General features: G+C 41.7%; 1 protein-coding gene across 20 annotated transcripts in view; it reads left to right on the forward strand.

Moving 5' to 3' along the window:
- The first annotated feature begins 11,190 nt into the window (after positions 1-11,190).
- C2CD5 (C2 calcium dependent domain containing 5) overlaps positions 11,191-25,449 on the forward strand; it is a 57,955-nt gene continuing 43,696 nt past the window's right edge. For 12 of the 20 annotated variants that reach the window (XM_039698207.1, XM_039698208.1, XM_039698212.1 and 9 more), the window contains exons 1-7: positions 11,191-11,332; positions 14,594-14,680; positions 16,054-16,225; positions 18,213-18,308; positions 18,805-18,960; positions 20,685-20,883; positions 23,409-23,560. In XM_039698207.1, coding sequence (XP_039554141.1) covers positions 11,243-11,332; positions 14,594-14,680; positions 16,054-16,225; positions 18,213-18,308; positions 18,805-18,960; positions 20,685-20,883; positions 23,409-23,560 — 952 coding nt within the window. In that variant the 5' untranslated portion in view covers positions 11,191-11,242. Of the gene's footprint in view, positions 11,333-14,593; positions 14,681-16,053; positions 16,226-18,212; positions 18,309-18,804; positions 18,961-20,684; positions 20,884-22,331; positions 22,457-23,408; positions 23,561-25,449 lie in introns of those variants that run through there. The other 8 variants (XM_039698215.1, XM_039698218.1, XM_039698219.1 and 5 more) reach the window with 2 other exon arrangements.

A 25,449-nucleotide genomic window follows, 5' to 3' on the forward strand; every position in this document is an offset into this window, starting at 1 on the left:
TCTACCTTGCTTACTCTTCTATATAGCAAACTCCTTAACTGCTTCCAGAAATATTCTGGGCATCTGCTCCTCTCTGGTGTATTTTAATTTGCCCTTTTTGTCTTTGTGGTGTTTTTCAGCATTCTTTCCTCAGTTAGCTGTTCACATTTGATCCTCATAATTCACTAGATATTTTCATAGAAAAAAAAGAGAAAGAAAGACAGAAAAAAAAAGAAAAAGTGAGGCTTCTCTTGGATAGAAAAGATCACAAATAAGAGGTTTTACTTGGTCAAAAGACCATTGCAAAATCTGAATTTTGTATGGGAACAATCACAAAGTAGAATACAAATACAAGAACAAAGCACTTTTGATGCAGTTGCTGAAACTACAATCAAGATCAGAAAAAGGTTAGAAAATGAAATGTAATTAGTACAAGGTTTGGGGTTTTGACCCTCTCCTACAAAAGCCCAAAGGTAATCCCAGTTTTACATGAGGAAAAGCTTCTCCATGTGAACACAGGCTGAGTGAAAGAAGAACAGGCATTGAAAAAATAAGATAAGCTGTTTCCACAGGTATAGTCTATGGAAACCTTTTCCAAAAACCAGTCATTACTTTTGTGACCCTTATCAGCAAAACAGGGAATTCATGCAATAAAATTTATGTGAAGTGAATTTAGAATAAATTAAAGAAAGGCATTTTTTTAGCTGAGATAGGCATATAGAAAATAGTGCTTCGGGCACTTTAGGTAAATTTTGTGGCTGAATAATTTTAGAGCTGATGATAATAAGTGCAGTTATTGCACATACCAAGGTAAGGACAATTAAGATAAGGGTGATTAAATGTCATTCTCATGTAGTATGAATTCAATTGTCAAAAGTCAGGAGGCAGTGTTTTCTTCCAAACTTTTTTATTGCACACTGTATATTTTTAGGGAATATTAAAATACATTCACCTGTTTTTGGAAACCTCTGCTTCTTGGATGCAGCTGGTAATAGAGGAGTGGGTCACTGATATCATCTGGCATTGGATTACTTCTGGTGTCTGTGGCGCAAAGCCACTGGGCCTGCAAACACACCTCTGCAGGAATTTGCACTGAGAACCATATATTGCATCGTGGATGTGTTCAAAAGAATGCTAAAATATTCATGTAACCATCTTGAGTACACTTTAAATTTCCTGGTTTGGTGTTGTGTAAGCACTGGAACCTTTTCCTACATTGAGTATTCAGAACAAGTGCTGCTGAGCATTGGCGCGGAGATCTGAGGGGAAGCGTCCTGCCACCAGCCTTGATGAGCTGCCAGCCCTGCAGGGCTGCAGGGGCAGCCCAAGGCCCCAGAGGCAGAATTCTCTGTGCTTTCCATGCACAGGCACAGGCACAGGCACAGGCACAGCTGCATCCGTGTGTGCACAGCACACACAGAGCACGTTCGTGTCTCTGATTGCACTGTGCACGGGCACTGCTCGGCTTTTATGGACTGGTCTCTTTCACTCGTGTTATACACTTGTCAAACAGGCACAGGGAATCCCAGGATGTGTTGGAAAAGGTACAGCAGGAACTACCTGCAAATCCAGAGGCAAAGAAGTAGGGGGACTGTAGTACAAACACTGTCGAGACCTCACATGAAACACCATGTCCAATTCAGGCCTCATGCATTAAAAAACAAACCAGAAAAAGAAAACAAGTATGGATAAAGGAGAATGGCATCCTAAAGTAATTGGAGATGCCCACCCTCCTGGAGAGAAGGCTGTAGCCTGGCTAGTTCCACCCAGTACCAGCAGAGCTGTGTGTGGACAGAACCATTCCTCACAATGCACAGATGTATCCCGAAGGCACAATGTACATTTAGGCTATAAAACAACATTAGCGTGCCAAAAATAAATCAGGCATAAACTGATACTGGAGTTCTAGCTGGAAATTTCTAATTGTGCACAGAGGTCCTGAAACAGACTTCAAATATGAACAGAGGGGACAAGAAAAGTCTCAATTAAAAAACAACAACAACAACAACACACACACATACACACAAAACCCCAAAACAAAATAAAAAAACAAAACCCCAACCAAACAACAAGCACAATTAAATCACAAGAATCCTAATCACTCTCTCCTCTTTGAGACTGAATCAAAAATAGCAGGCTTTTTCATGCTGGGTAGTGTAACGTCTGTAAGGAATACCAGACATTCCCAGGAATGCCAGAGCTGTACTTTAAATTCAGCATCCCAATATTTTCAGTTGTTGCAATTTGGAATGAGGAGAGTTATGCAGAGAAGCATAACGCAGCATGCAACCAGCCCACCCCCAGCCAAGAGTTTTGATACTTCTGTGCATCTGACCATATGGTTGTAACAGAATTATTCTTTTTCCAGATTACTTCTTAGCTGCACCAATTTCAACAACCTGATTTTGTTCATCACAATTTAGATACTGCCATTTAACAATGCTGTGAGTGAAGATTGCATTTTACTACATAACAAAGTCATTTCCAGCGGCTGTGTGAAAAAAGCATGTCTACTACCCTGAATAGAAAATGAAAGTGACACATATCTGGTTTATGAGGGGAAGGTTTCCTTTCCTCTGGGAGCCACTCAGTATCAGAGAGAGGTTTGAAATACAACTTCTCTAACAGCCTGCTCTGATAGCACAGCCTCAGCTAGAGGCTGGGAAAGATCAGAGCTGCAAAACCTGCATCTGAAAGACTGAGCTGTTACTTCTCTGCTGCAAGCAGATAACAAAAAGTGTCCATGGAAACCATTTTTATGCTGCTTATCTAGTAATCCCTGAGCAAAAAAACCTTGGAAGACATGGATTACAAAGGACAGGCAAGTATCTAAAATGGCAGGGGGAGTCACCATCCTTTCCACACCTCTCCACTGGTTCCCCACCTTGGCAGCATCACTGCCAAAGATGTTTTGCCTCTCAGCTCTCCCCTGCTCCCATGTGTGTAAGGATTCCTGGCTCGGGGGAGTGCCAGAGTCGTGGCAGTGAACAGAGTGTGTGTGTCCAACACTCACAGCATTCCCTGAGAGTTCCCCTTGGGGATAACACACCAGGCACTCCCAGCAGAGCTTCCCCAGGCTTGGCTCAGCTCTTGGCCATCAGCACTCTGACTGCACCAAGCAGCAGCCCCACAGCAGTGGCTGCACATGGACTCAAACCTGCCTGCAGTACAGCCCATCCGCTGGGACACTTCACACCTTCCCATCTCAGAGGCAGCTAGAAACCAAAACCAAGCCCTGCGTGCGTGTGTTTGCCAGGCAAGACTGTACATGGCAGGTATTCAAGAAAAACGGTTCAAATGTTATCTGAGACACTTTGTGCTTTTTTAAACTTGAAGATCAGTGCTATCAAGCTGTTTCCCCACACATGCAAACAAAAACGAGGTTAAAACAATATTAGATCTGTCTTCATTTCAAAACAATCCTCCAAAATTAAGTGAAGGCTGATGAAGTGATTAATCTATTGATTTGAGGCACTCAAACTTAACACAGTGCTTTGAGATAATCTCTGGCATAAATCACTGGAAAGGAAAGGCACAGATAAAATAGGAAACTCCACCTACTAGCAGTTAATTTGTTGGATTTAAAATTGGGCCCCCACAGATCACAGCTATGCTTTGTAACAAATTCTTGGAATGGTTGTCCTTTGCAAACTGATTATATACATTTCTTCACTGGAGGCTTCAGCACTCACAGCAATAAGATCAGGAAGCCCAGTAAGTTTTCATACTACTGAAAAGCCATCTGTGAAGTATCTCAAGACTGGGAGTGTAAAATTATGACATAAATGTAGTGAACGTGTTCAAAAATGAGGATGGATGTACTGGAATATTTTTATTCCTCCTTGCCTTTTTCAGACTGCTAAAATTAGCAAAGGATGGTCTGTTCTTAGTCCTGATATTAATAACAGCAAGATAGTGGAGATCTTTCTTATTCCAAGAGCCTAAATTGTAGGATACAGCTCTTACAGAATGGCAGTCATATACTTGTGTACATGAAAACTCTCATGTACCTACTGTAGAGGGATTATTTTTTGTTACTTCTTAAAATACAGTAGTGTGTCTCCTTATTTTGGTTTAATATTAGTTTAATTTTAATTTTGGTAGAATTTTCCCAGCTGCTAGGTGCTTTGGTGCTAGGAAGATGCACAGTCATTTTGCAGAAATCTGTATAATTAAGCAATTTATTTAGCAAGTATTTCTCAAGTCATGCTGTTCATAATAATCTTGGCTAAGAAAATCAAAGCAGCATCTCCCTCAGCTGCTATCAAGAAATAATTCCAAGGTGATGACCATCATTCTCCCATACATAAAAGCAGAGAAAGGCAGCCCAGGCCTGAGGAATGAGAATTTGTGTGCTTTGAAGGCAGTCTGAAGCCACTGTCCTTGCATTTCAAAGGCCCCATAAATTTCTGTTAACAGGGTCAAACGCAGCACTGAAGACAGCTCTGCCTGGTATGAATTAAATCAGTACTCAGAGAACAAGCACCAATGATAGGTTTCTCCTTTGGCCAGCTTGTCATGGACAGGAGTTTTACTTGAGAATTAGGATGGTAAATAGAGTTTGTTCAAATGGCTAATAATCAAGAAAGTGAACTGTATAATTCCTGTTGGATAATAAGGAATGATCCTTCTATCTTCTGTCCATTGTAGATAATTCACTTACATGAATCCACAAAGATATATAAATTAAGAGTTTTTAAAAGGTTTGTGGGGTTATCCTGCAGTTCCTTTGAACTTTTCTGCTTTGGATATTGATGGATATTTCCTACTGACTTCAGGTGGGACTGCATTCAGGAATAAAAACAGGTCTAAAGTGATTCTTTGTTTTGTTAGAATTATTCCTCTTGTTCCATTAACCCATCAGCCATGGATAAGAAGACTCAGAATTCAGATCCTGAGCTTCTTTGGTCTCCTTTGGCTTGGCACAACACAAACCCCTCTGTATCATGTTTTGACAACAAACAGGTATCACTGTGTAGACACCAACTTGAATTCCACCTTTGTAAGAAGCTGGATGTGAGGCATTACATGCTTCTAAAACCAAAACTCAGCAGTTTGCTTTGTTAATGAGTTTTAATTTTGATATATTTAATATTGATATATTTAATACTTGAACATTTCATAACTCACATCACCATGTCCATTTCAAATGGAACTGGACATTTGAACTGGATCAATCAAATTTAAATCTAATCAAATTTAAATATATTAAAATATATTTAATATTGATATATTTAATACTTGAACATTTCATAACTCACATCACCATGTCCATTTCAAATGGAACACATGAAGCAAAAGCATCACATGGCTATTAAGAGCTTCATTCACTCCATGGTTTAGAATATGAAGATTTATTGTTTAGATTATAATCCAATTTAATGTCCTTAATGCACCAGAGAATAACTTGCATATCTTGTGAAGTATCTTGAAGACTATTCTAAGGACAGTTCATGCAGCTATTACAGTTAAAATAATCTCCTTGGCAGCACAGAGGAGCAGCACTTCTCTGCTCTTCCTGCCTGTGCCACAGTCGCTGATGAGACAGGGACAATGGCTTTAATGAGCATTACAGTACTTCAGAATTGCAGGATCATCACCTTTGATTGTGACAGCAATTTCAATATATAAATACAGACATTCTTTAATATGTACATCGTTTGGTGTGGGACCTGAATAAATGATCTATTTATTACACTTAGGCAGGAAAAAGGAAAATACCAACATAACATAACATAACAAAATGTAATGTAACATAACCAGCAAATATAACTGTTTTAATAACTGTGGAAGTGTAATACATATTATTGGCACAATTAAATATCTCATTTGTCTTGACTCTTAAAAGGAAAAAAGGCAGAAATTCTGAAAGTGTCACTGAAGGACTATTTTTTTTTTTTAGGGTATGAATACTGCTGCTGACAACTGCATTTAATTAAATTATTTACTAGGTGTTGACTAATTAACTGGGACACTGCACATGGAAGGACTCTGAGTAGCTATTATTATTCTAGAGTAACTCAATATCTGTGCCTGAGCATGTGCACATGGTTCTGATTCAGTCTCTGTGAACTGATATCCCAGTTATGCCATTGCCACTCATAAAAGGCACCAAGTCATTTGCAATCTTATTTCCCTCACAGAACTGTTAGAAAAAGAAATGAGATCTAATTACTGCCTGAGAAGGTGGCATCGGATCCAGTTGCTTGATTCCCCCTGTAGGCAATTGCATTCATTCCTGTGTTAGTGAATATGTATTTTATCCAGTTCTTTCAAGTCTAGATGGAAATTGAGACCTTCAGACAGCAACAGTATATTGAAACAGAATTATAATTATTATGATTTGAATGGCTCTCTATTTTCACAAACTGCTTGATATGGACCAAACTCCAAACTGCTGAGATCCACAGAAGATTGACATGAGGAGACTGCTGGAAAGGTGTCACATTCAGAAGAATACAAAGTGTTGAGATCTCATTTCCAAAGAAAATAATTTCCTTTTATATACAGGAAACAAGTGTACATTATATATAAAAAAAAACTAAACCAGAAATATAATTTTAGGACGATGACATATGGGTTTTATTTTTACCCTCTTGAATGTAAGCCTTGAGAATAACTCTTGGCTTCTTTTTTTTCCTTAAAGAACAACTAGGTTTTATTCAATTCACTAGATCTTCATGGGAATATCACTTTGAATATTATTGGAATGAGAGTTCCTTGGGTAAGCTTTTTTTCACACACATTATGGGATATTTAGAAGACACATAGATGTGGAACTAGGTAATTTAGTGGTAGAGTTGGCAGCGTGAGTGTAATGGTAATTGAGAGTCCACATGAAGTACATATTTGAGTTTGAACTGGTCCTGCTCAGGCTTCCATGCCACACTGCTATATTAGAGATTCTTGTGGCAGCAGGATTTTCTTCCAGTGGATGGTAACAGACATTCATACTGCTCCAGCCTTGTTTTTAAGCAGTCTAACTGCAGAGAGCTCCTCCAGGGTAAATCAGAGCCCTTGCTGAATGAAGCCCATCTCCTCCTTGCAGGGAGACACTTTCAGCTCGCTGCTTTTACTGAGGGAGGATTTCACACATTCAGTCTAATGACGGGGACTGGGGCTGCAGAGTCAGTCAGGCACTCACAGGTTATTACAAACAGAAGTGACGGGGGGTTTGCCCTTATCCCAGGATTTGCCCACCCAAATCCTTGCAGTGGACACACAGCACAGAGCAGAAGAAAGTTTGGGATTTTTCCTGGGATGCAGAGGTTCTTTACTGAGGATCCATGACTCTGGATACAGAACCCCTATGAGCATTATTTAAAATATTTTTGGATTGGTGTCCATCAGATTTGAGCTGGATTGATTTGAAATGTGTGGTTAGTTTTACAGAGAAATACAGGGATTTTTCCAGAAACCAAAATCTGACCCTGCAATTTCCTGTGCTGATGGTAGCTGAAAGGTTCCTCTTTCAAAGGGTACTTATGACTGTAACTGCAGTAGAAACAGAGCCAGTATCTTCTGTGGGCCAGAGGTAAAAGCATTTTTTTCTGTGCTTCAACAAACTAAAACCCCTCCAAAAAGTTTTTTATTCGTTTCTGTTTAAATCATCTCAAGGCAATATAATCCAAAAGCACTTTTCCCTGTGGCGGAGGACAGCCCACCACACCCCAAGTCCTGCTGTAACCTGAGGAAAACCTAGACCCTACCTTCTGATCTGCATCTTGGGTGGAAAACCAATATATCTGAAACCTGCCCTGGTGGGATGGGTCAGGAGACTGGAGTTACAAGGAAAACCTTATCTCCGAAGTGTCAGTTTCCAAACTAAGGGTTTAACATGCATAGCTATCACAAACTCTCTCTCTTACTTGAAAATGAAAACGAAGTTTTGCCTTTAAGTGGCAAAACGACTCCAAAAAAACCTTCTCCTATTTTTCTGACATTCACTGTACTACACAAAATGTCTTTAATGTTGTAATTAGCAATATTCTTGGTTGTTTGGTTGAGTTACAGTGCCATTTAATACATAACAACACCTGCTCAAGTAGGACAATGCTGTCCTTTTAGTACATAGTAGTTGAAACAGGACTTCTATTCTCATGACTTACTAAAGCATCACTTCCAAGCAGAAGGGAAAAGCCTCAGCAAGGAACAATCTAGATACTGAAATGCAAAGTCAGATATCACATCTCATTTTTTCCTTATTATGGAAAAACACGTTTCAGTATTTTCTGTGGAGTTCTGGCATGCATATGGCTTTAGTTTCCAGTGTATCCATTCTGTTTGCCTAAAACCAACGGGAGCTTAATGCTATTTTGGAAGCCTCAGGTAATTTATAAATTCTAGGGGTCTGAGTATACTTTCAGCTGAGTCCCTGCTACCTTTCACAAGTCCCTGCTGGCCCTAGAGAACTGGAATGCCATTGGCAGGAAAGGTGGGAAGTAACATGCTATTTTATGGAAAGCCAGGTCTCCTTCTGCCAGTGCAGAAACTCCTCAGCCCCAAGGTAGGTCTAATACACCAAGCACATTCCGCACTGCATTAAATCATATCTGATTCATCTTTCCAAGTACCTGAAAACCAGATTGGAACTGGCTGTCCACAATAGGTGTTTTCTGATTTCTAGTTCGTCAACTAACAGAAACTTCCATTGAAAAAGCTGGATCCTCAGAAGTCTTTCGAGAAAGAAATATGCATTGCATTAATCCCTGTGTTTCATAATCCCAGAGGACGGGAGATGTTCACTAGACAACATCTGTGAAGCCAGTTAGCAAAAGCAGCAGATAAACACAAATTTGTCAGAAATAAAGAACACAGGACAAAGTCTACTTTAATGTTGTTTTTACTTGTTTGAAGTCCAGAATTTATTTCACATTCCCTCAATCTTGAGCTCTACAACAGTGCACCAGAAATGAAAACATACCAAACAATGCTGTACCTAACATGGACAACAGGGAATGTTGGGGGGGTTTTGTAGTCCCATCTGCTGGTAGTTTTTACTGTGACAGGGAAGTTAAGAATGGTTGTGTTCACAAGTAGTGTAGTCACCAGTGGCTCCATTTTTGGGGTGCAGCAGTGCTGAGGACCCACCACCCACAGTTCTGGTGGATTATTTAATCCTGTCTTAATTTGCTGCCACGTCCCCAGTGCCCTAAAACACCTACAGGGTGTATTTGATGTAGTGCTGCCTCACTTCTTGGTCCATATGCTGTATAAGCCCGGTTATGCGAGCCAAAACAACAGTTCAGCCGGTGAGATCAGGAGGTGCCACTCCAAAAGCTCATCTCTGGTCTAAACTAAACCCTTAACATTAGCAGCATGCCTTGTGCTCCCGATTTCCTTCCTGGGTCTCTGCTCTTCACAGCTGCCCTGATGTCGGGGTTTGGGACCTTTCCTCTTGTTTCTTTCACTCACGGAATGTTGTTCCACCCGTGGCAAAGAAACCACAACCATCGATAGCTCAGAGGCGAAAGGAGGGGAGCGCCGGCTGGAACTGAGCCGGGGGTTGTGCTGGAGGGACGGACGGACCGCGGGACTCGGGATGGGGAGCGGGGCTGGGGGCAGCTCCCGGACTCGGTGCAGCTATCCCCACCGTGCAAGCCCCGTCCCTCCCGTCCATCCATCCCGTCCGTCCGTCCCTCCCGGCCGTGCCCCCCATCCATCCCGTCCGTCCGTCCGTCCCTCCCGGCCGTGCCCCCCATCCCTCCCGTCCGTCCGTCCGTCCCTCCCGGCCGTGCCCCCCATCCATCCCGTCCGTCCGTCCGTCCCTCCCGGCCGTGCCGCCATCCCGCGGCCGGAGCTGGGCGCAGCGGCGCACAGCCCCGCCTGGCGGCCGCGGCCGGGGCTGCAGGCGGGCCGGGCCGAGCCGGGCCGGGCCTGTGCCGGGTCCGCCGGGAGTGCCAGGTTTGTGGCAAGCCATTGCCAGGTACAGGGACAGTCCCTGCTCTGGCCCAGCCAGCCACACTAGTGCTGATCCAGCCCACATGGGCACAGCTGGCTCGTGCAGCACCCCGGTCTCTTCCTGCCCTCTCATTGCAGTATTCCATGTAAAAATGCATGGATGAGTCAAAAACAAGTGTTTAGCCTGTTTGCAATTTACTTGGTTATGATGAATATCAGCCACAGTCTGGATTGTTCCAAGGGTAGCTTCCAAACAAGCCCAAGAGACAAAGTGGTCCCAAAGTTGGTGGCACTCACTGCAGGCAGCCAAAGATCCTCTACACCGTAATTCCCTACGCCACACCCTGCTGCATTCCAGTCACATGATTTGTTTGGTGTATCACACTCCAGCCCACAGCATTATTTAGTCTTTTTGTAAGATTAGAAAGAAGGGAGAATAATCCCAGCAGATCTACTATTTGGCTCGGCACTGAGTGCTGAGCCAGAACACAAGGGCTCCTTTATGGGCTCGGAGCAGCCCAGCGGGCGCCCGCGGCTCTCCCGCAGCCCGGTTCCGTACCCTGCCTGAGAACCTCCCCAGCCCCATCCTGGCCCTGCTCTCCGCTCCTCGCCGAGCTCCACGGCGCTGGTGCCTGAACAAAGAGCTTTTTCAGGCATCACAAAGTTACAGCCTGGCTGCGGGACCCGTATCAAATCCTATTTCTGATAACTAAACTCCACTTAATCTACCCATAATCCTTCAAATACGGTAAATATTTGTCTTTCGATTAAGAAAACAAAGCAAACCCACGGGCGGGGGGGGCCGGGGTGCTGATTTCAGCCTTTTCAGGACGCTCACACCGAGTGCCTGGGGATGCACGCGTGCTCCTGCCTCCCTCCGAGCGGGTATCCATGGGAGCAACTCCTTCCAGAGGAGGGCAGAGCATCCCGAGGGGCAGCGGCGGCTTTCTCGAGAGAGCACAAGGCGGGGGACGGGATGCGGCCCGGTCCCACCATCGATGGCTCGGCGCTCAGGCAGCCCCGAGGCCGCGGGCACCATCTTGGAGCCGGGCAGGGCCGTCCCGCGGCTTTAATAGGCCGGGCTTAGGGGCCGCACCTGGCCAGGGACAGCCCAAATAGCGGCACGGGTGGGGCGGGATTTGCTGGAGTGCGGCTCCGCGGGGAAGGAAGGGGCTGGGCATGGAGCTGAGCCCGGGAATCTGAGCTGGGAGTGCCCGGCCGGGCAGGGCCATCCCGCCCCACTGAGCGCACACCGGGGGCTGTGTGCTCTGCTGGCGCCCGCCGCTCATGGCACAGGCGCGGTCGCGCTGTCGCTGCGGCCGCGGGAGGAGGAGGAGGAGGGGGGGGACACGGGAGGAAGAAGATGCCGGGGAAGCTGAAGGTCAAGATCGTGGCGGGGCGCCATTTGCCGGTGATGGACCGCGCCAGCGACCTGACCGACGCCTTCGTGGAGGTGGGCGGCGGGGGAGCGGGCCGGGCCCGCGCGGGGAGGCACCTGCCGGGCCCGGCCGCGCTCGGGCAGCGGGACCGCGGCGGGGCTGCCCGGGAAGGGGAGCGGGGACGGGGGGTCGGGGAAGGGGGATCCCTCATCCGAGCGGGCTGCCCGGGGAAGGGGGATCCCTCATCCGAGCGGGCTGCCCGGGGAAGGCTGATCCCTCATCCGAGCGGGCTGCCCGGCGGTGCAGCCGCCGTCCCCGGAGCCGCTCGGGGCTCAGTGCTGTGCCGTGGCTGTGCTCGCTCACAGCCTGGGCTCGCAGGGGGCATTTCCAGCCTAACCCAGCCTCTGGTTACACAGACGTGTGCCTAGGAGGATGGCGAAGTAATCAAATCACCTTTAAATCAGTTATGTTGCTGAATATATGAGCGGTTGTACAGGCTTTACTTTTGAGGCCAGTGTTCATCTTTCCTTTTAAAACATTTGAAATGCTAAAATATTTTCAAGGGGGGCTTTTAGTCAACAAATACTTGATATTATTTGTGTATTTAAATAACTTCATTGCACCCAGAGTATCTAGCTTCAACCTTCTTTGCAGTCACGTAGTTTGCAGGCAGTATGTAGGGCCCTTCTCAGGAAGGGATTGTACAATAAGTTGAAGTGTAAAATAAGCTGAAGTGTAAAATAAGTGGAGTTATTTAAGGCCCAGGTTGGATGGGGCTCTGAGCAATGGGTGACATCCCTGCCTGTGTCAGGGGGTTTGAATGAGATGGGCTTTAGGGTCCCTTCCAAACCAACCTTTTTATGATTCCCGTCACACGATCCTTATCTTTTTTTATTCTTTTTTTCCAATATGAATGACTTAGAACATTTCAGAAGCATCCCATAGGTTCGGGACTTATGCTCTGAGAAAAATCAGAACTATTTAAAAATGGTGTGCTATGGAAATGCGTGTCTTGTGCCACAAATACTGACTGAGGTGTACCACAACTGAGTGGTTGAAGCTGGCACGATACTAGAATTAAGGAAGGAAGACAGAATGTCTTTCTAGGCCTGTGTACTCTGGAAAATATTATATTATTAATATAAAAATAAATTTGGGGTATATAAGTCGTGATTTAATTTGCTGCTTAAAAATTTGGTTGACGTTAGACTCTAAGGGCATTGCTTAATGGGAAAGTAAGCTGGTGGTAAATGAGGATGTATTTCAGCCTTTCAGTGGAGCAGAAATAGTACATAATTTTATTACATGACTGTTTTGTCAGCTGTTTCACTGGTCAGGTTTTAATTTTTGAAAGCTTCTCTTGTAGGCTGCCTGTTAATCCAGTCTAAAATTACAACAACTGATGCTTGCTACTAGGAGAGAGGAAAAACAGGGCTAGGAAATGCAGTTCCCTGAGTTTCATTTGGCCTGGTTTTACTCTGTGTTAGGAGAAACAGCTCTCCTCTTCTGTGGGTCACTTGTTCCCAGCCCTGCTGTCAGTGTAGCAAAGTAGATTGTTGAAATGATGTAGTAAAATACTAGTGTAGCAAAAAGGAAAATGGACATTTTCATCAAGATCAGTTTGCCTGTCTGGGTTGACATGCAGTGCCATGGGTGCCTGGGCACAGATAAGGGTGCAGAAATACGCAGATGGGGGCCTTGCTTTTGGGATTGTTAATTAGGAGCAGTGTGAAGTTACTTCCCTTTCCGTGTATGGAGTAGGCAATGCAGCAGGTGAGATCTATTGCAAAATTAGTTGAGATTGAAACTATTGTTTCATTTTTCTGTGTGAGATTGCTGAAAACTTCGCAATGTGTTCTTCCTTAAATGGAATGAAAAGCACATGTTAAGGTTCTAGTTGTTTACTAACATTAAATTTCTTTGGTAAATAGTGCAATATGAACTTGGAACTAGAAAAGAAAATGAGAAGAGACTTAAGAGCCCTTACTTGGCCCAGGTTATGCAAAACTTGGGCTTCACTAGCATGAGCACAATGATCCTTGCCCCAGCTCAGAATGTTTATTACAATTTCTTCCATAAATGTGCTGTTAACTTGGCACAGTGAGCAGTGTGGTGTTTTATTGTCTGTACCAGCTTCAGTGAGCTAGCTGGAGTTCTGGGGAATTCAGTTATAACTGCCTGGGGCTCCAGGGGAGCTGATTTACTCCCGAGATAACGCCTGAACCAGGCTGGGTGGAGCCCAGGGCTCTGGGATCCCGGCAGCTTCTGCAGCCAGAACTGTGTTTAATTGGTAGCTCAGCCAGTGCTACCATCACTTCACTGTACTGCAGCACGTGTGAAATCTCCTGGGTGTTAGGAGATATGCACCTGTGCAGAATAGTCACTGTTATTGAAATTTACCAGGTGCTCACTTAACGCTGTCCTGAGCAGAACTACTACTCAGTGTTCAAATCCAGGCCTAAATTTAGTTTCCAAAAATGCCTTTAGCCTTTTAAAAGATAGAAGCTGTCAAAACTTCTAACTCCAGCATTTCTTTTCTGTCTGCCTAGTCATTATTTTCCTTAAGAATCTTGAATAAATTTGAAAATCTAACTTTGAGTATTTGTAAGTAGCTGGTATGAGGTGCAGGCAGCATTCAGGTGTTGGGAAATGGTTTGAGATGAAAGCTGCAGTGAAATAAAGGCTTTTCGGTGGTGCTGTGTGGCTTCCTGATGTATGGAGCATCACAGAAATTCAGTTTCACTTTAAAAAAGGAAACAAGAGGCCCCCACAGAACCCAAATGGGCTTAGCCTGAATTAGACGCTTGCAGAGACCATATGGGTACTGCTGAAGTGGGTTGTTATGTGGTTACAGGTGCAATAAGCAGTGAAAGTATGGAAAACATTCAATTTTTAGTAGTCCTCTCTGTATATATCTCAAATCCAGTTTGTTTTTTTATTTATTTCATCAATTGTCTGTGAAGCTGATTTAGAAATCCTAGAGCGAAGAGTCATAGGTCATAAACTATCAACGTTTAGAATATTTTTCCTTATAGAAGGCAAGGAGTGTATGTAAAGTGACTTTGAATAGCCAATAAAAGTGACATTTTTGTCTCTCAAATGACTGAGGAGGAAAAGAAACAATTTTAGTAGTATGACAGGAAGAAAGAGAGATTGATTGGAAATGTCCTTGACATGGATACTGATATATGTAAATTGAATTTAAAAGCCATTCAGTGAAAAGAAAATTATTTGTTGAAATATGTATTTGAAATTATTTGCATATGTCAATTAAATGAGTTTCAATTTTTTTCTCTTAATATTTGTAATTGCTAATTGAATGTTTGTGTTTTCAGGTGAAATTTGGAAATACAACATTTAAGACAGACGTGTATCCCAAATCACTTAATCCTCAGTGGAATTCTGAGTGGTTCAAATTTGAAGTAAGTGTTTTTTGAGAGTTTGCCTGTAACTGTATAGACACTGTGGTTTAGCTGCCTTAATTAAATAATTGCATTTCCAGCAGAGAGTGAGCAGGAGCACTGAAGTGTGTTTGTGTTTACATGCACAAAGCCTTTTCAGCAGACCCAGCTCCAGGCAGACCTTGTTTGCTGAGGGCGTCTCTGGCTTCTCAGGAGTGTTTGTGAAGATAAAAGCTTGCCAGCTTGGATCCAGCTTCAGTGTTGTTCTGCTGGAAAAGAGAGTGCTGCAGTGAAGGTGGGGAAGTGCAGCAGGGGTTAGCCTTTGTCAGTACAGCTATCAGTACAACTATCTGTAAATAAATACATACATATGAAAGTACAGGTATTCTTGTGCGGTTTTTTAATTTTGAGCAAGGAAAGTTAATTGGTGTTTGAAGTCTTACATTTGGTCGCAAAGATAATGCAAAGGAGAAAACGGAAAATTCCTGTGTGAAGATTACAAAATAAAGAGCTTGGACAATTGCTGGACACTTTCTCTTCTCGTTTCCTTATGTAATAATGAGGACACTCAGCATTCTCCTGTAATTGCTTGTTGCTTTCCAGGATCTAATTTGTTGATGTCCTTTGACATTATGCCCTGAACAAGTGTTTACATGTTTCTTTCATTTTTTTTACTACTTCAAAAATGAGGATTATGTTTAGAATAAATTAATTATTGAAACACTTGAATGTGTAGTTCTGGTTCAATTAAGCGTGCTCTAAGGCAATATCACAATTCTGCAAACACTTAGATGAGTCATCCCATTGCAGTTAGCAAACTTAATTCTTGCTTTGTGACACTGAACACAAAAATTTGTTAATAGCTGTCTTAGTCCTAAAAGAAAATAGTTGTTGTCTGTAGATGGGTTATTGCATGTGTAGAATTACTGAACTTTTACTGCAGGCTGTGTAAAATATCTGCTTTTAAGCCACTGACCAGTGATGGCAACACCATAATCTTAACTTCAGAGCATAATACTCCTCTGAAGTATTTTATCTTAAATTTTCTTTCTTTCTTTTCCTTTCTTCCTTGTTTTATTTATTTATCAATTAGTGTGTATTATGGAGATAGGTGGACAATATTCTAAGTGTGACTTAAAATATTGTGGAATTTTAAGATGAATAATCTCCATAATTGTGCTTTTCTGTTCTTCTCCCAGTGATAGCTCTGTTTCCAGGATCTCACCAGTCTCTGAAGAATAAAACCAAGTGTTTAGCTTAGGAAGCTGACATTACAGGATTATCTGTGTCAGGTCACTGTCCATGACTGACTCTCTTCTCCTCTGTGTTTGTTTCTCAGCACTGTTCCCCTGCACATCTTTAAACACTGGTTTCTGTTAATGCTTCCTTTCCAGGTGGATGATGAGGAGCTCCAGGACGAGCCTCTCCAGATCACAGTTCTTGATCACGACACGTACAGTGCCAATGATGCCATTGGCAAAGTGTACATAGACATCGACCCTCTGCTCTACAGCGAGGCAGCCACGGTCATCTCGGGCTGGTTTCCAATTTATGATACCATTCACGGTAAGGTTTGCTGATTTATAACAGGCTTCTTTGAAATGTCATCTGCTTCGTGTCATCTTGTAAGCTGTCTTCAGAAATTTGTAATCACTGTAGCTTTGGAGTTGGAAAACTACTTTCCTGGCTTTTTTTTCCCCCCTTATTTTCTGACATGAGAAGATTTTTGGCAGGGCAGTAAAGACTGGTGCTTGGCAGAATGCCTTCCATAGGACTTGTGACAAGTGGGAAAAAATCTTCACTAGTTACTCCAAATTTCAGATTAAAAAAAAAAAGACTCAGACATATTTGTCCAATTACCACATGTTGGCTAAACAATTGTAATTTTGCTGGGGTTACTTGAAGTGTGCCTTCCTGGAATTTGGGATAAACTTCCATTGAGGTGAAGGGACAAGGATGTGAGATATCTTCAACAGGATGAAATTCCTTTTCCCTGCAGTAAGTGCTCTCACTGCTAGGTAGATTTCATCAGAATGTCTTGAAGGTGTGAGAAAATAAAGGTAATGATATTTTTGCTTTTGATTTTAATGGAACAGCTTTTGCCTCAGAGAGCCAATGTCAGTTTAGGGCAATTAACTTGCTGCTTGGATACCTTAGTGCAGAACATCTCTGTGGCTGCCATTGTCCCCCTCGTTCATTATTCAGGGTGAATTAAATGACCTAATGATGTTCAAAGCTAATTATAATTCATTGTTGGAAAGTAATTAGTGGCATTCACTGGATGCTCATCATAACTGATGCATGGTATTTTTTGCACTTAAACCAGTTATAACAAACAGATACTAAGAAATATTGCAAAAATATTGGGTTTTTTAATTACCTTTTATCCTGTGCACATTTTCCTATCACACATTTTCTTCTGGAGCTAAATTATGCAAGCACTTGTTTCAGGATGTACAGCTGGGAGGTTAGAGAGTTAGATTTCTCTGTATTTTTCCAGATAAGTTGGTTTATCACAGCTTTTAAGTAAAATTGGAATTCTTATATTTTCATGTTCATAGCATTAGATTTCAATTATCTTGAGCCTTGGCAAACATTAATTGATGCTTTCTTAAAAAATAATAAATAAAAAATGTTTATAAGTTTGTATTAAATTTTTTTCTTTCACCTCAACATGATTGTTTATAAAAGTATATAACCCTGAGGCATTTTCTGTTATAACTGAAGGCTTCTTTCTGTTGGCATTTTGGAAGGGAGATGCAGCTGGTTTTATTGCTGTAATGTCTGAGTTGAACAACAAATCCAGTGCTGCTGTTTCAGTGTCATATGCTGATGTGATCAAGGCTTCTGAAGACATGAGAGATCAGACTCCTCAAGAAGTTTAGTCCTCAATATGTCAGATCCTATACTATGTGAAATGATTTTGTTACTGGGTGGGGAAAAACAAGGAAAAGCTCAGAACAGGAAAGAAAATTCAAAAAGGAATGGTTCTGTGTTAGAAAATATTCTATTTCTAGTAAGGTTTAATCATAGTTGAAAATTAATCGTTGTCTAGAAGAACTATAATACCTTACTGTTTCTACATTTCTTGTCACAGTTAAAGTATTCTGCAAACACTTGCTGTGCCACTTTGTGGTTCTACAAAGAACCATAAATATTTCTCCTTGGGTTGAACTTCAGAGAGGAGCTTTACTGCAGTTTTGAAATTGTTTTAGGGAGGAAATTGAGCAGAGGGAGCACCTCCTGCAGCAGAGGCCACTGCAGCATCAAGGGGCTGATGGCTTCTCTTTCCCCAGTCCCATTTTATAAAGTTCTCTTTGGTGCAGATAGGCATTTGAGGGGCATTGCTTTCATTGTTTCAGCCCCACAGGCTTGGCAGAACTAGAAGCTTCCTCTGAGCCAGTGTCTCTGCAGCAGACCTGAGAGGCAAGGCTATGGCGTCCTGCTCCTCTGGCATTAATTACTAATAACAGGAAATCATTTATATGGCTAGTTTTGTATTGATGCAGTTATATTGTTATAACTTCTGGTATTTCATTTTTTTTATTGATAGGTATACGTGGGGAGATCAACGTGGTGGTGAAAGTAGATCTCTTCAATGATTTAAATAGATTTAGGCAGTCATCCTGTGGAGTCAAATTTTTTTGCAGTAAGTAGATGAAAAAAGCTTATTTGGACAAAAATGTTTTCCCTCCTTTCCTTTCTATGCCTCTTCTGTCTCCGTTCTCTTACCAGTTCATTGCATAAACCTAGTGGAGACAGCATTGACACAAATTGCTTTTGTTTAACACATTTTTACTGTTCATGTTTCCAAACAATGTAAATAACTGATGGGATTTTTTAATGTCCATAAGTTGCATTTCAGTGCCCGTGCATACACACGTGGTGTTATTTTGGGTCCATATCCTTTTAAAGAGGCCCAAGTGAGAAGTTTTCACAATGGTACATGCTGTAACTGGTACACTGGACAGTTATCTTAACAGGGTTCCATGATTTCATGGGCAAAACTTCCCGGGTGTGTCACATTTTCACAGAAAATTGTCCGGAAAACTTCTGAAATCATTCTGACGTGTAATTGTAGGCTTTTCTTGCTGTCCTCGGCTCAGAGCCCTGTCTCTGACCCCTTTGCTGTGTGTCTGTCCCAGCTACGTCCATCCCCAAGTGCTACCGGGCCGTGGTGATCCACGGCTTCGTGGAGGAGCTGGTGGTGAACGAGGACCCCGAGTACCAGTGGATCGACCGCATCCGCACGCCGCGCGCGTCCAACGAGGCGCGCCAGAGGCTCATCTCGCTCATGTCAGGTACTGCCCTGCCCCTCTGCTGGGCATTCTGCTCATTCCTTTCACTCCACAGCCCTTCTGCTCCTGACTGTTCTGTATTTCTGACCCATAGACAGTGTGACTGGCTTTTTGGGGTTTTTTTCACTTCTTGGTGAGGCCATGCTGCTGCCGATTGGTTTTAGCAAGGTCAAAACCTGTGAAACTTTTTCCAAGATGTTCTTAACCCATATGAGGAGTCTCACTAGAATTTTGACTTAATTAAAGTAATGAACTTCACCCTCTTTGAACTTTTTGCAATATGTGAACAAATATGCACTATGGCAGATACAGTGTTCATCAGTGCTTATGTTACTCATCCCATCTCTAAATCAGGCTTGGTTCATTGTTTCTCAGGTGTCTCCTGTGAGGAAAGAATTGGAGAATTGGGATTATTCAGCCTAAAGAAGAGAAACTTTGGGGTGACCTTGGTGGCTTTCCAGTGCCTGAAAGGAGCTACAAGAAAGATGGGAGGGACTGTTCCCAAGGGCCTGGACAGACAGGACTGTGGGAATGGCTTCACAGAGTGGGTTTGGATGGGATACTGGGATTAAATCCTTTCCTGTGAGGATGGGGAGGCCTTGGCACAGGGTGCCCAGAGCAGCTGTGGCTGCCCCATCCCTGGAAGAGTTCAAGGCCAGCCTGGATGGGGCTCTGAGCTACCTGGGCTGGTGGAAGGTGATCTTCAATAAGTGGGCAACGTAAAAGATTGTTGAGATATACCTTCATTGGGAAGGCCAGCATGCTGTGACGGAAAAAGTGGAATAAACTGTTGTTATAAGTAACATGAGGACGTTTTTGTTAATATAGCCCCCATATTAGTTTATAGAATCCATATTTGTATAGTTCTTGCTCTGCATAAATAGTGCAGGTGGATAAAGTATTCTGCTAGATTTTATTCATGGCATAGATAAGAGAATAAAAACCCAAAAATCTTCACAGGAATACTGTTTCACCTCGTGTAACAAAATGTGTGTTACTGCAATATTGTTATTGGTGGTCATACATAAAAAATCTTTAAATCTGTGACTTCTGAGAGTGAGCCAGGCTGTTTCACAAATCTTTGTCATTATATGTTAAGTTAAAAAGAAGCTTTCATACTCCATCTCAACCTTAGACTGGTTCAGGCATGGTTTCAGTTCAGAAGTTTACAAGAGTAACCTGTGCTGGTAATTTTAGAATCAAACTTCAAGAAAGCAGCAGAAACCAGAGCCGGGAATTGGACTTAAATGGTCCTTGTGGGTCCCTTCCATCTCAGGAAATTGTGATTCTCTGACCATTTCATTCCACTTGATTTCTCAGCAGCAGTGACATTAGGACTGTTAGGCCATCCTTTGTGACAGTGAGGATTTTGGAAATCTTTCATTTTTGTAAGAAGAGATATTTTCCACTTTAGTTACTACCAAGGCAATCCAGCTACACAGAACCTTTCAATTTTTATTATGTCCTCCTAAAAAGTATTAAGGGCAGACCAGTTTCTTACAGTCACAGTCGTTCAGTCCTTGTGTGCAGTTAATAGGAGTGGTAGTGTTTGGTTTGCAGTAGAGGGGCAAAAGATAGGAATTAAGTTGAAACATTCTTAAATAAATGGGTAAATGAAGAAATTGCACGTGCCTATTCATACAGATTTCAAAGATATCAGAGTCAAAGACCACAAAAGAGAATAGAAGTTCACTGCAACCTTGAGCTCTTTACCTTTTGTTTTGTAGGTGAATTGCAAAGGAAGATTGGCTTGAAGGTGCTTGAAATGAGAGGAAACGCTGTTGTTGGTTATTTGCAGTGTTTTGATTTGGAGGGAGAGTCTGGGCTCGTAGTGAGAGCCATAGGAACAGCCTGCACGTTGGATAAATTAAGTAACACATCAGCATTTTTACCTGCATGTAACTCCCCATCCAAAGAAATGAAGGAGTAAGTATGAATTAGTAGCTTGTAGGGAAATTTCACCTCCCTTCCTTTCATACTCATTCAGTTTTTCATAACCAGTGTGATTTCTTTTTTTCCCCAGAATTTGTTATTCTTTTGTAGCTTTATTTGTCTGCAATAAGTTTTCTATTGCACAATTCTGAAATGTTTTAGATTGGATGAGTTATTTCAGTGGAAGCTGGAGTGGTAGTTCTTACTTACGATGACTTTCTTTGTATTGATGTAACAGTAGTACTACATATCCTTGGCTTGTGATCCACCAGTTTAACTGTAATGAGCTCTCTTTGATGCTGTGTTTGTGCAATGAACATCTTTGTGAGGACCTCTCACAAATACAACTTTGGTTCAAGTTTAAATGTTTATAAGCGTATAAGAGAAGATAAATTTTGAATTTAGACAGTGATTTAGACAATGACCCCAAAGAGGTCTCATCTTTTATTGTGTGCTTTGCTTTTTACTGTTGTCCAACAAGAACTGTGGCAAAACAGCTAGACAGTGAACTTGCAGAGAAATCTTTTAATGATGAGAATTAGAATTTTGTGATTTTTGTCATATGTACTGCAGCACCAAACAGTTTGAATGCAGTGTTTTGATATGCATACAAATTAATAGGAATATGCTTGCAGTCTTCTTTCAACTGTTGTTGCTTTTTTGCATGGGTAAACTAGTTATTTTCTGTTTGGTAGAGCAATACAGGAAGGGAAAAACTGCACCCAGCAGTGTATTACATTCTGTATTTCTGAATGTATTCATTGAAGTAGCCATTGTCATTAACTTGAACTGTTGTGTCACTGCAATAGAGATGAGGCATTTTTGTTGTGCAGGCATCAATTGCTCTGCAAAATTTTGCAAAATATGAGCTGACTTCTACAAATTACTGCTTCCTATTTCATGGCATAGCTTGTTTGACTTGTCTTGATTTTAAAAAATTAAAGTTTAAAAGAACTTCAGGATACAGTGCAGCATAGAGCAACAGCATGGTGTTTAAAAACAAATAAGGTAGACCTGGTAATTATGAACTTAAAAAGCACCCATAAATAAACCAGTGGCTTTCACTCTGCAGCAAAATGTGGAATTTCCAACTCCCAAATTATCCACGTTCAAGTCAGTGATGGGTATTGTCTCAGTTCAAAAAATGGAAGTGTTTCTCTAAGGCAGCAAAATCAACTAATTTGATTCTTCTTACTCTTGGCTTTACTAACTCGATGGCCTGTTGCCAGAAATCAATGATGCAGTCACAAGCAAGTGCTTAAGCCGTTCCTTTCCCTCCTTTTATTTCATCTGGACTCTTGCATGCTAGGAATTGGAATTCTTAGAGTCTGCTTAGAGATCTCCTCTATCTAAACCTCCCTGAAGTCATTGATAACATAACTTTGCAACCTGTTTGTATGTATTGTTTTCTTTTCTTCCGCCTTGGCTGCAAACTCTCTCAGGTCTCCGCTGGTTCACCCGCCGAGCCATGGATGCCGCTCGACCCACAACAGCCCAATTCACACTGCTACTGGCTCACGGCTCACTCAGAACTTCTCTGTGTCTGTTCCCACTCTCATCTACACTGGTACGAGACTGCTCACACTGCACAGCTGGGGAGAGGCAGCCCACAGGCACAGTGCTCCCAAGGGCAGGCAGGCAGGCAGGGTAGGCAGGTACCGCCCGTCTTTCCTCCCTCCTTTCCTCACAGACACACCTGCTGTTACCAGGGAAGAAGCACCCAGGGTGCTGCAGCTCGAGCAAATGCAGGATAGTTTCTTGGAGATGCCTCAGAGTCTCTTCCACAAAGCCACACTCTTCACTTTAGCACTCTCTTGCTTCCTGTGAAATTAACTAAAAGATAAGGTGATGTAACTGGGAAACATTGATTTGAGCTCATAATTGCTTTCAAACATAATTCAGATGCAGTAGGTTTTAAAGTGGTTCTAGGAAGGGTCTGTGCCATTTGTGGAAGAGATGGTTTTAGAGAGCAGGTAAGTCAAGCTGTGCATAAATAAACTGTTTGTCAATAGAGTTGTTCCCATAAAGATTCTCCTCTTTGCTCTGTTTTTAGCTGTGGCATGCTGCTGATGCTATAGGATAAGGAAACATATCTTTTTTTTTTTTTTACCTTAAAATGCATATGTGTATATACATAAGTGTATAAATATGTATAAACACAGCTATAATTTGAAATCATTTTTCTTTATTAAACTAACTCAAAGCATTGTGTATTTGACCAGATTTTTAAGCCATAAACTTTTCAATTTTTTTTATTTTGCATATATATATATAATTTTTTGTCACATCTCATGCCTTTCATTTGGCTTAATTGTTTCATTGTAGATGACGAGCATCTGTCTGTAGGATGCTGAGAGGGTAAAACAGCATTTCTTTGCCTCTGGCCTCATTCCCAGCCTCGCACCTAAGGAGTAGCTGCTGGCCCTGCCCCAGTCCCATCCTGGTGTTTGGATCATGCTGCTGTCAGCCAGGTCCTTTGGCACAGGATTACTGAATATGTTTCCACCTTCTTCTGGCAGGATTCCTTTCAATGAAGATCCCAATCCCAATACATATTCATCAGGACCCTCCACCCCTCTGAAAAACCAAACCTATTCCTTTTCACCTTCCAAGTCCTACAGTCGACAGTCCTCTTCTTCTGACACAGATTTGAGTTTGACACCCAAAACTGGTAAGGCACTTCCACCCACTTTTTGTTTGTGTTTCTCTTTTTATATTTTCATTCAACCCCTTTTGCTTTTTGGCATTAAAGTTATCAAAATGATGTGAAAATTGGAGACCTCACACAGCACACCTCAAAATTTCAATCCTGCCTGTATTTCCACTGTCCTGGATAACATGAAAATTACTTTTGTAACACAACTGTATTCAAGTCAAAATAAAACATCTCAGAGCATTAAGGGAGTCCTAAGTAATTGCCTTTTCCTTATTTCCTCCATTTCATATCACAGATCATAGAAGTGTGTTTCTCACCACGATATGTTAAGGGTGGTGTTACTAAAACTATGTAGCCTTCAAGCCTGCTGTGTTGTGCCCTAAGTTTACTGCATACATTTATCTAATTTTGAACTCCCTTTTGCAAATTCAAAACTAGAAATGTAGCAGCCACTGTCTTTTTATTCTCTTGGTGTGTGGAAATAGCTTTACATACACAGTATACACTTTTGAAGTAGCTTAAATTACATTAGAAGTAATCCAGCCATCTTCAAAAAGCATTTTTATTTTTCCATTGCTTTATCATAATTTCTTCAACTCATTTTTTCTTCCCTCCTTATTTTTTAGTCTGTGCTTAGAATCACAGTAATAATGTCAGCAAAACTCAAAGAATTATTATATGTTTATTTTTCATTATATGACCAATGCTGTGAATTTTGCTAATATAAGGCAAAGTGTTTGTAGAATTATTTATAGAAGTGTGGTTGGTTTTCAAGTAATGTTTGAAATTGTGGTATTTGAAGCTCAGAACATTCTTGGCTCCATTTAATTAGACAAATTTTAAGCATATTAAGGTAGTTGATTCAACTTTACTTGATGGAAGTCCTTTCAAAAATTTTGCCTAGCAGATAAATTGAATATTGCATCCAAATGGAGTTGTAATAAATATTTTTGTTGCAGTTTATTCCCTAGATGTGTTAAAAATATTCACAGTTAGCAAGCTGTCTTTCTGAGTGCTGTCTTCTGTCCCATTTTTAAAACAAGCAAGCAAAAAAAGCACATTTTAGTTTTTGTCCTTTTTAAAAGATGTCTGTCCTCTGGGTAACCTGTGGTGGTCACTCATTTAAAGGACCTACAGATGTAACTGGATGCTTATCACTTGGGAGCACCCCAAATTCAGGTGTTTGGCTTCCTGAATATTTGAAAACCTGTTTCCTTGGATCATATTTTCCATGGTAAAGACTATGTCATGTCAAGGATTTAAATGTAACATAAGTGGTCATCTTTCTAGATATAGGTGTTGTGAATTTGGGCGTGTGGCAACTCACTGTGAATATGTGAAGGGTGTAAAGCAGCAGCCTTATGTATTTCCTGGCAATATTAGGGAGGTGGATAAATCCTGTCTTTAGTCAGTTCCTTCAGAACTGAAACAGGTTGCCATTGGTGCCTCCCATTTGGAGGGATTTTTCAAATATGTAGAGGTATTTTTTGGCTATCTTTCTAGTATTAAAGCACACTGTGGGCATAGTTTTGCTTATTAGCACTGCCTTTTTGGCAGCTTTTAACTCTGCTACTGAAACTTCTCCAAAGAGGATTTTCCAGTTACATTTAAACCTGCTGTATCTTGCTATGACAAACTCAATTTTGAATCTTAATAGATTAAAAGGACAACATCTCATGAGTAATTTGTTTTATTTTTACCCAAAATTTGATGATAGGCAGAAGACACTTCCATAACATACTAAATTCAGTATGTTGTTCTTAACAATTACTGTATATGTTTAGACCACTGTTTTCATTTCCCAAGGCTTTTAGCAAGTTCAAGTATATCAGAGTGTAAGTTGGTTATCTTAGCAGTTAAAGAAATGCAGACTTCTCATGTGGCACATCAAATGTTACCAGGTT

This window comes from Passer montanus, unplaced genomic scaffold, assembly GCF_014805655.1.
Source record: "Passer montanus isolate IOZ18808 unplaced genomic scaffold, ASM1480565v1 scaffold122, whole genome shotgun sequence".
Taxonomy (NCBI): domain Eukaryota; kingdom Metazoa; phylum Chordata; class Aves; order Passeriformes; family Passeridae; genus Passer; species Passer montanus.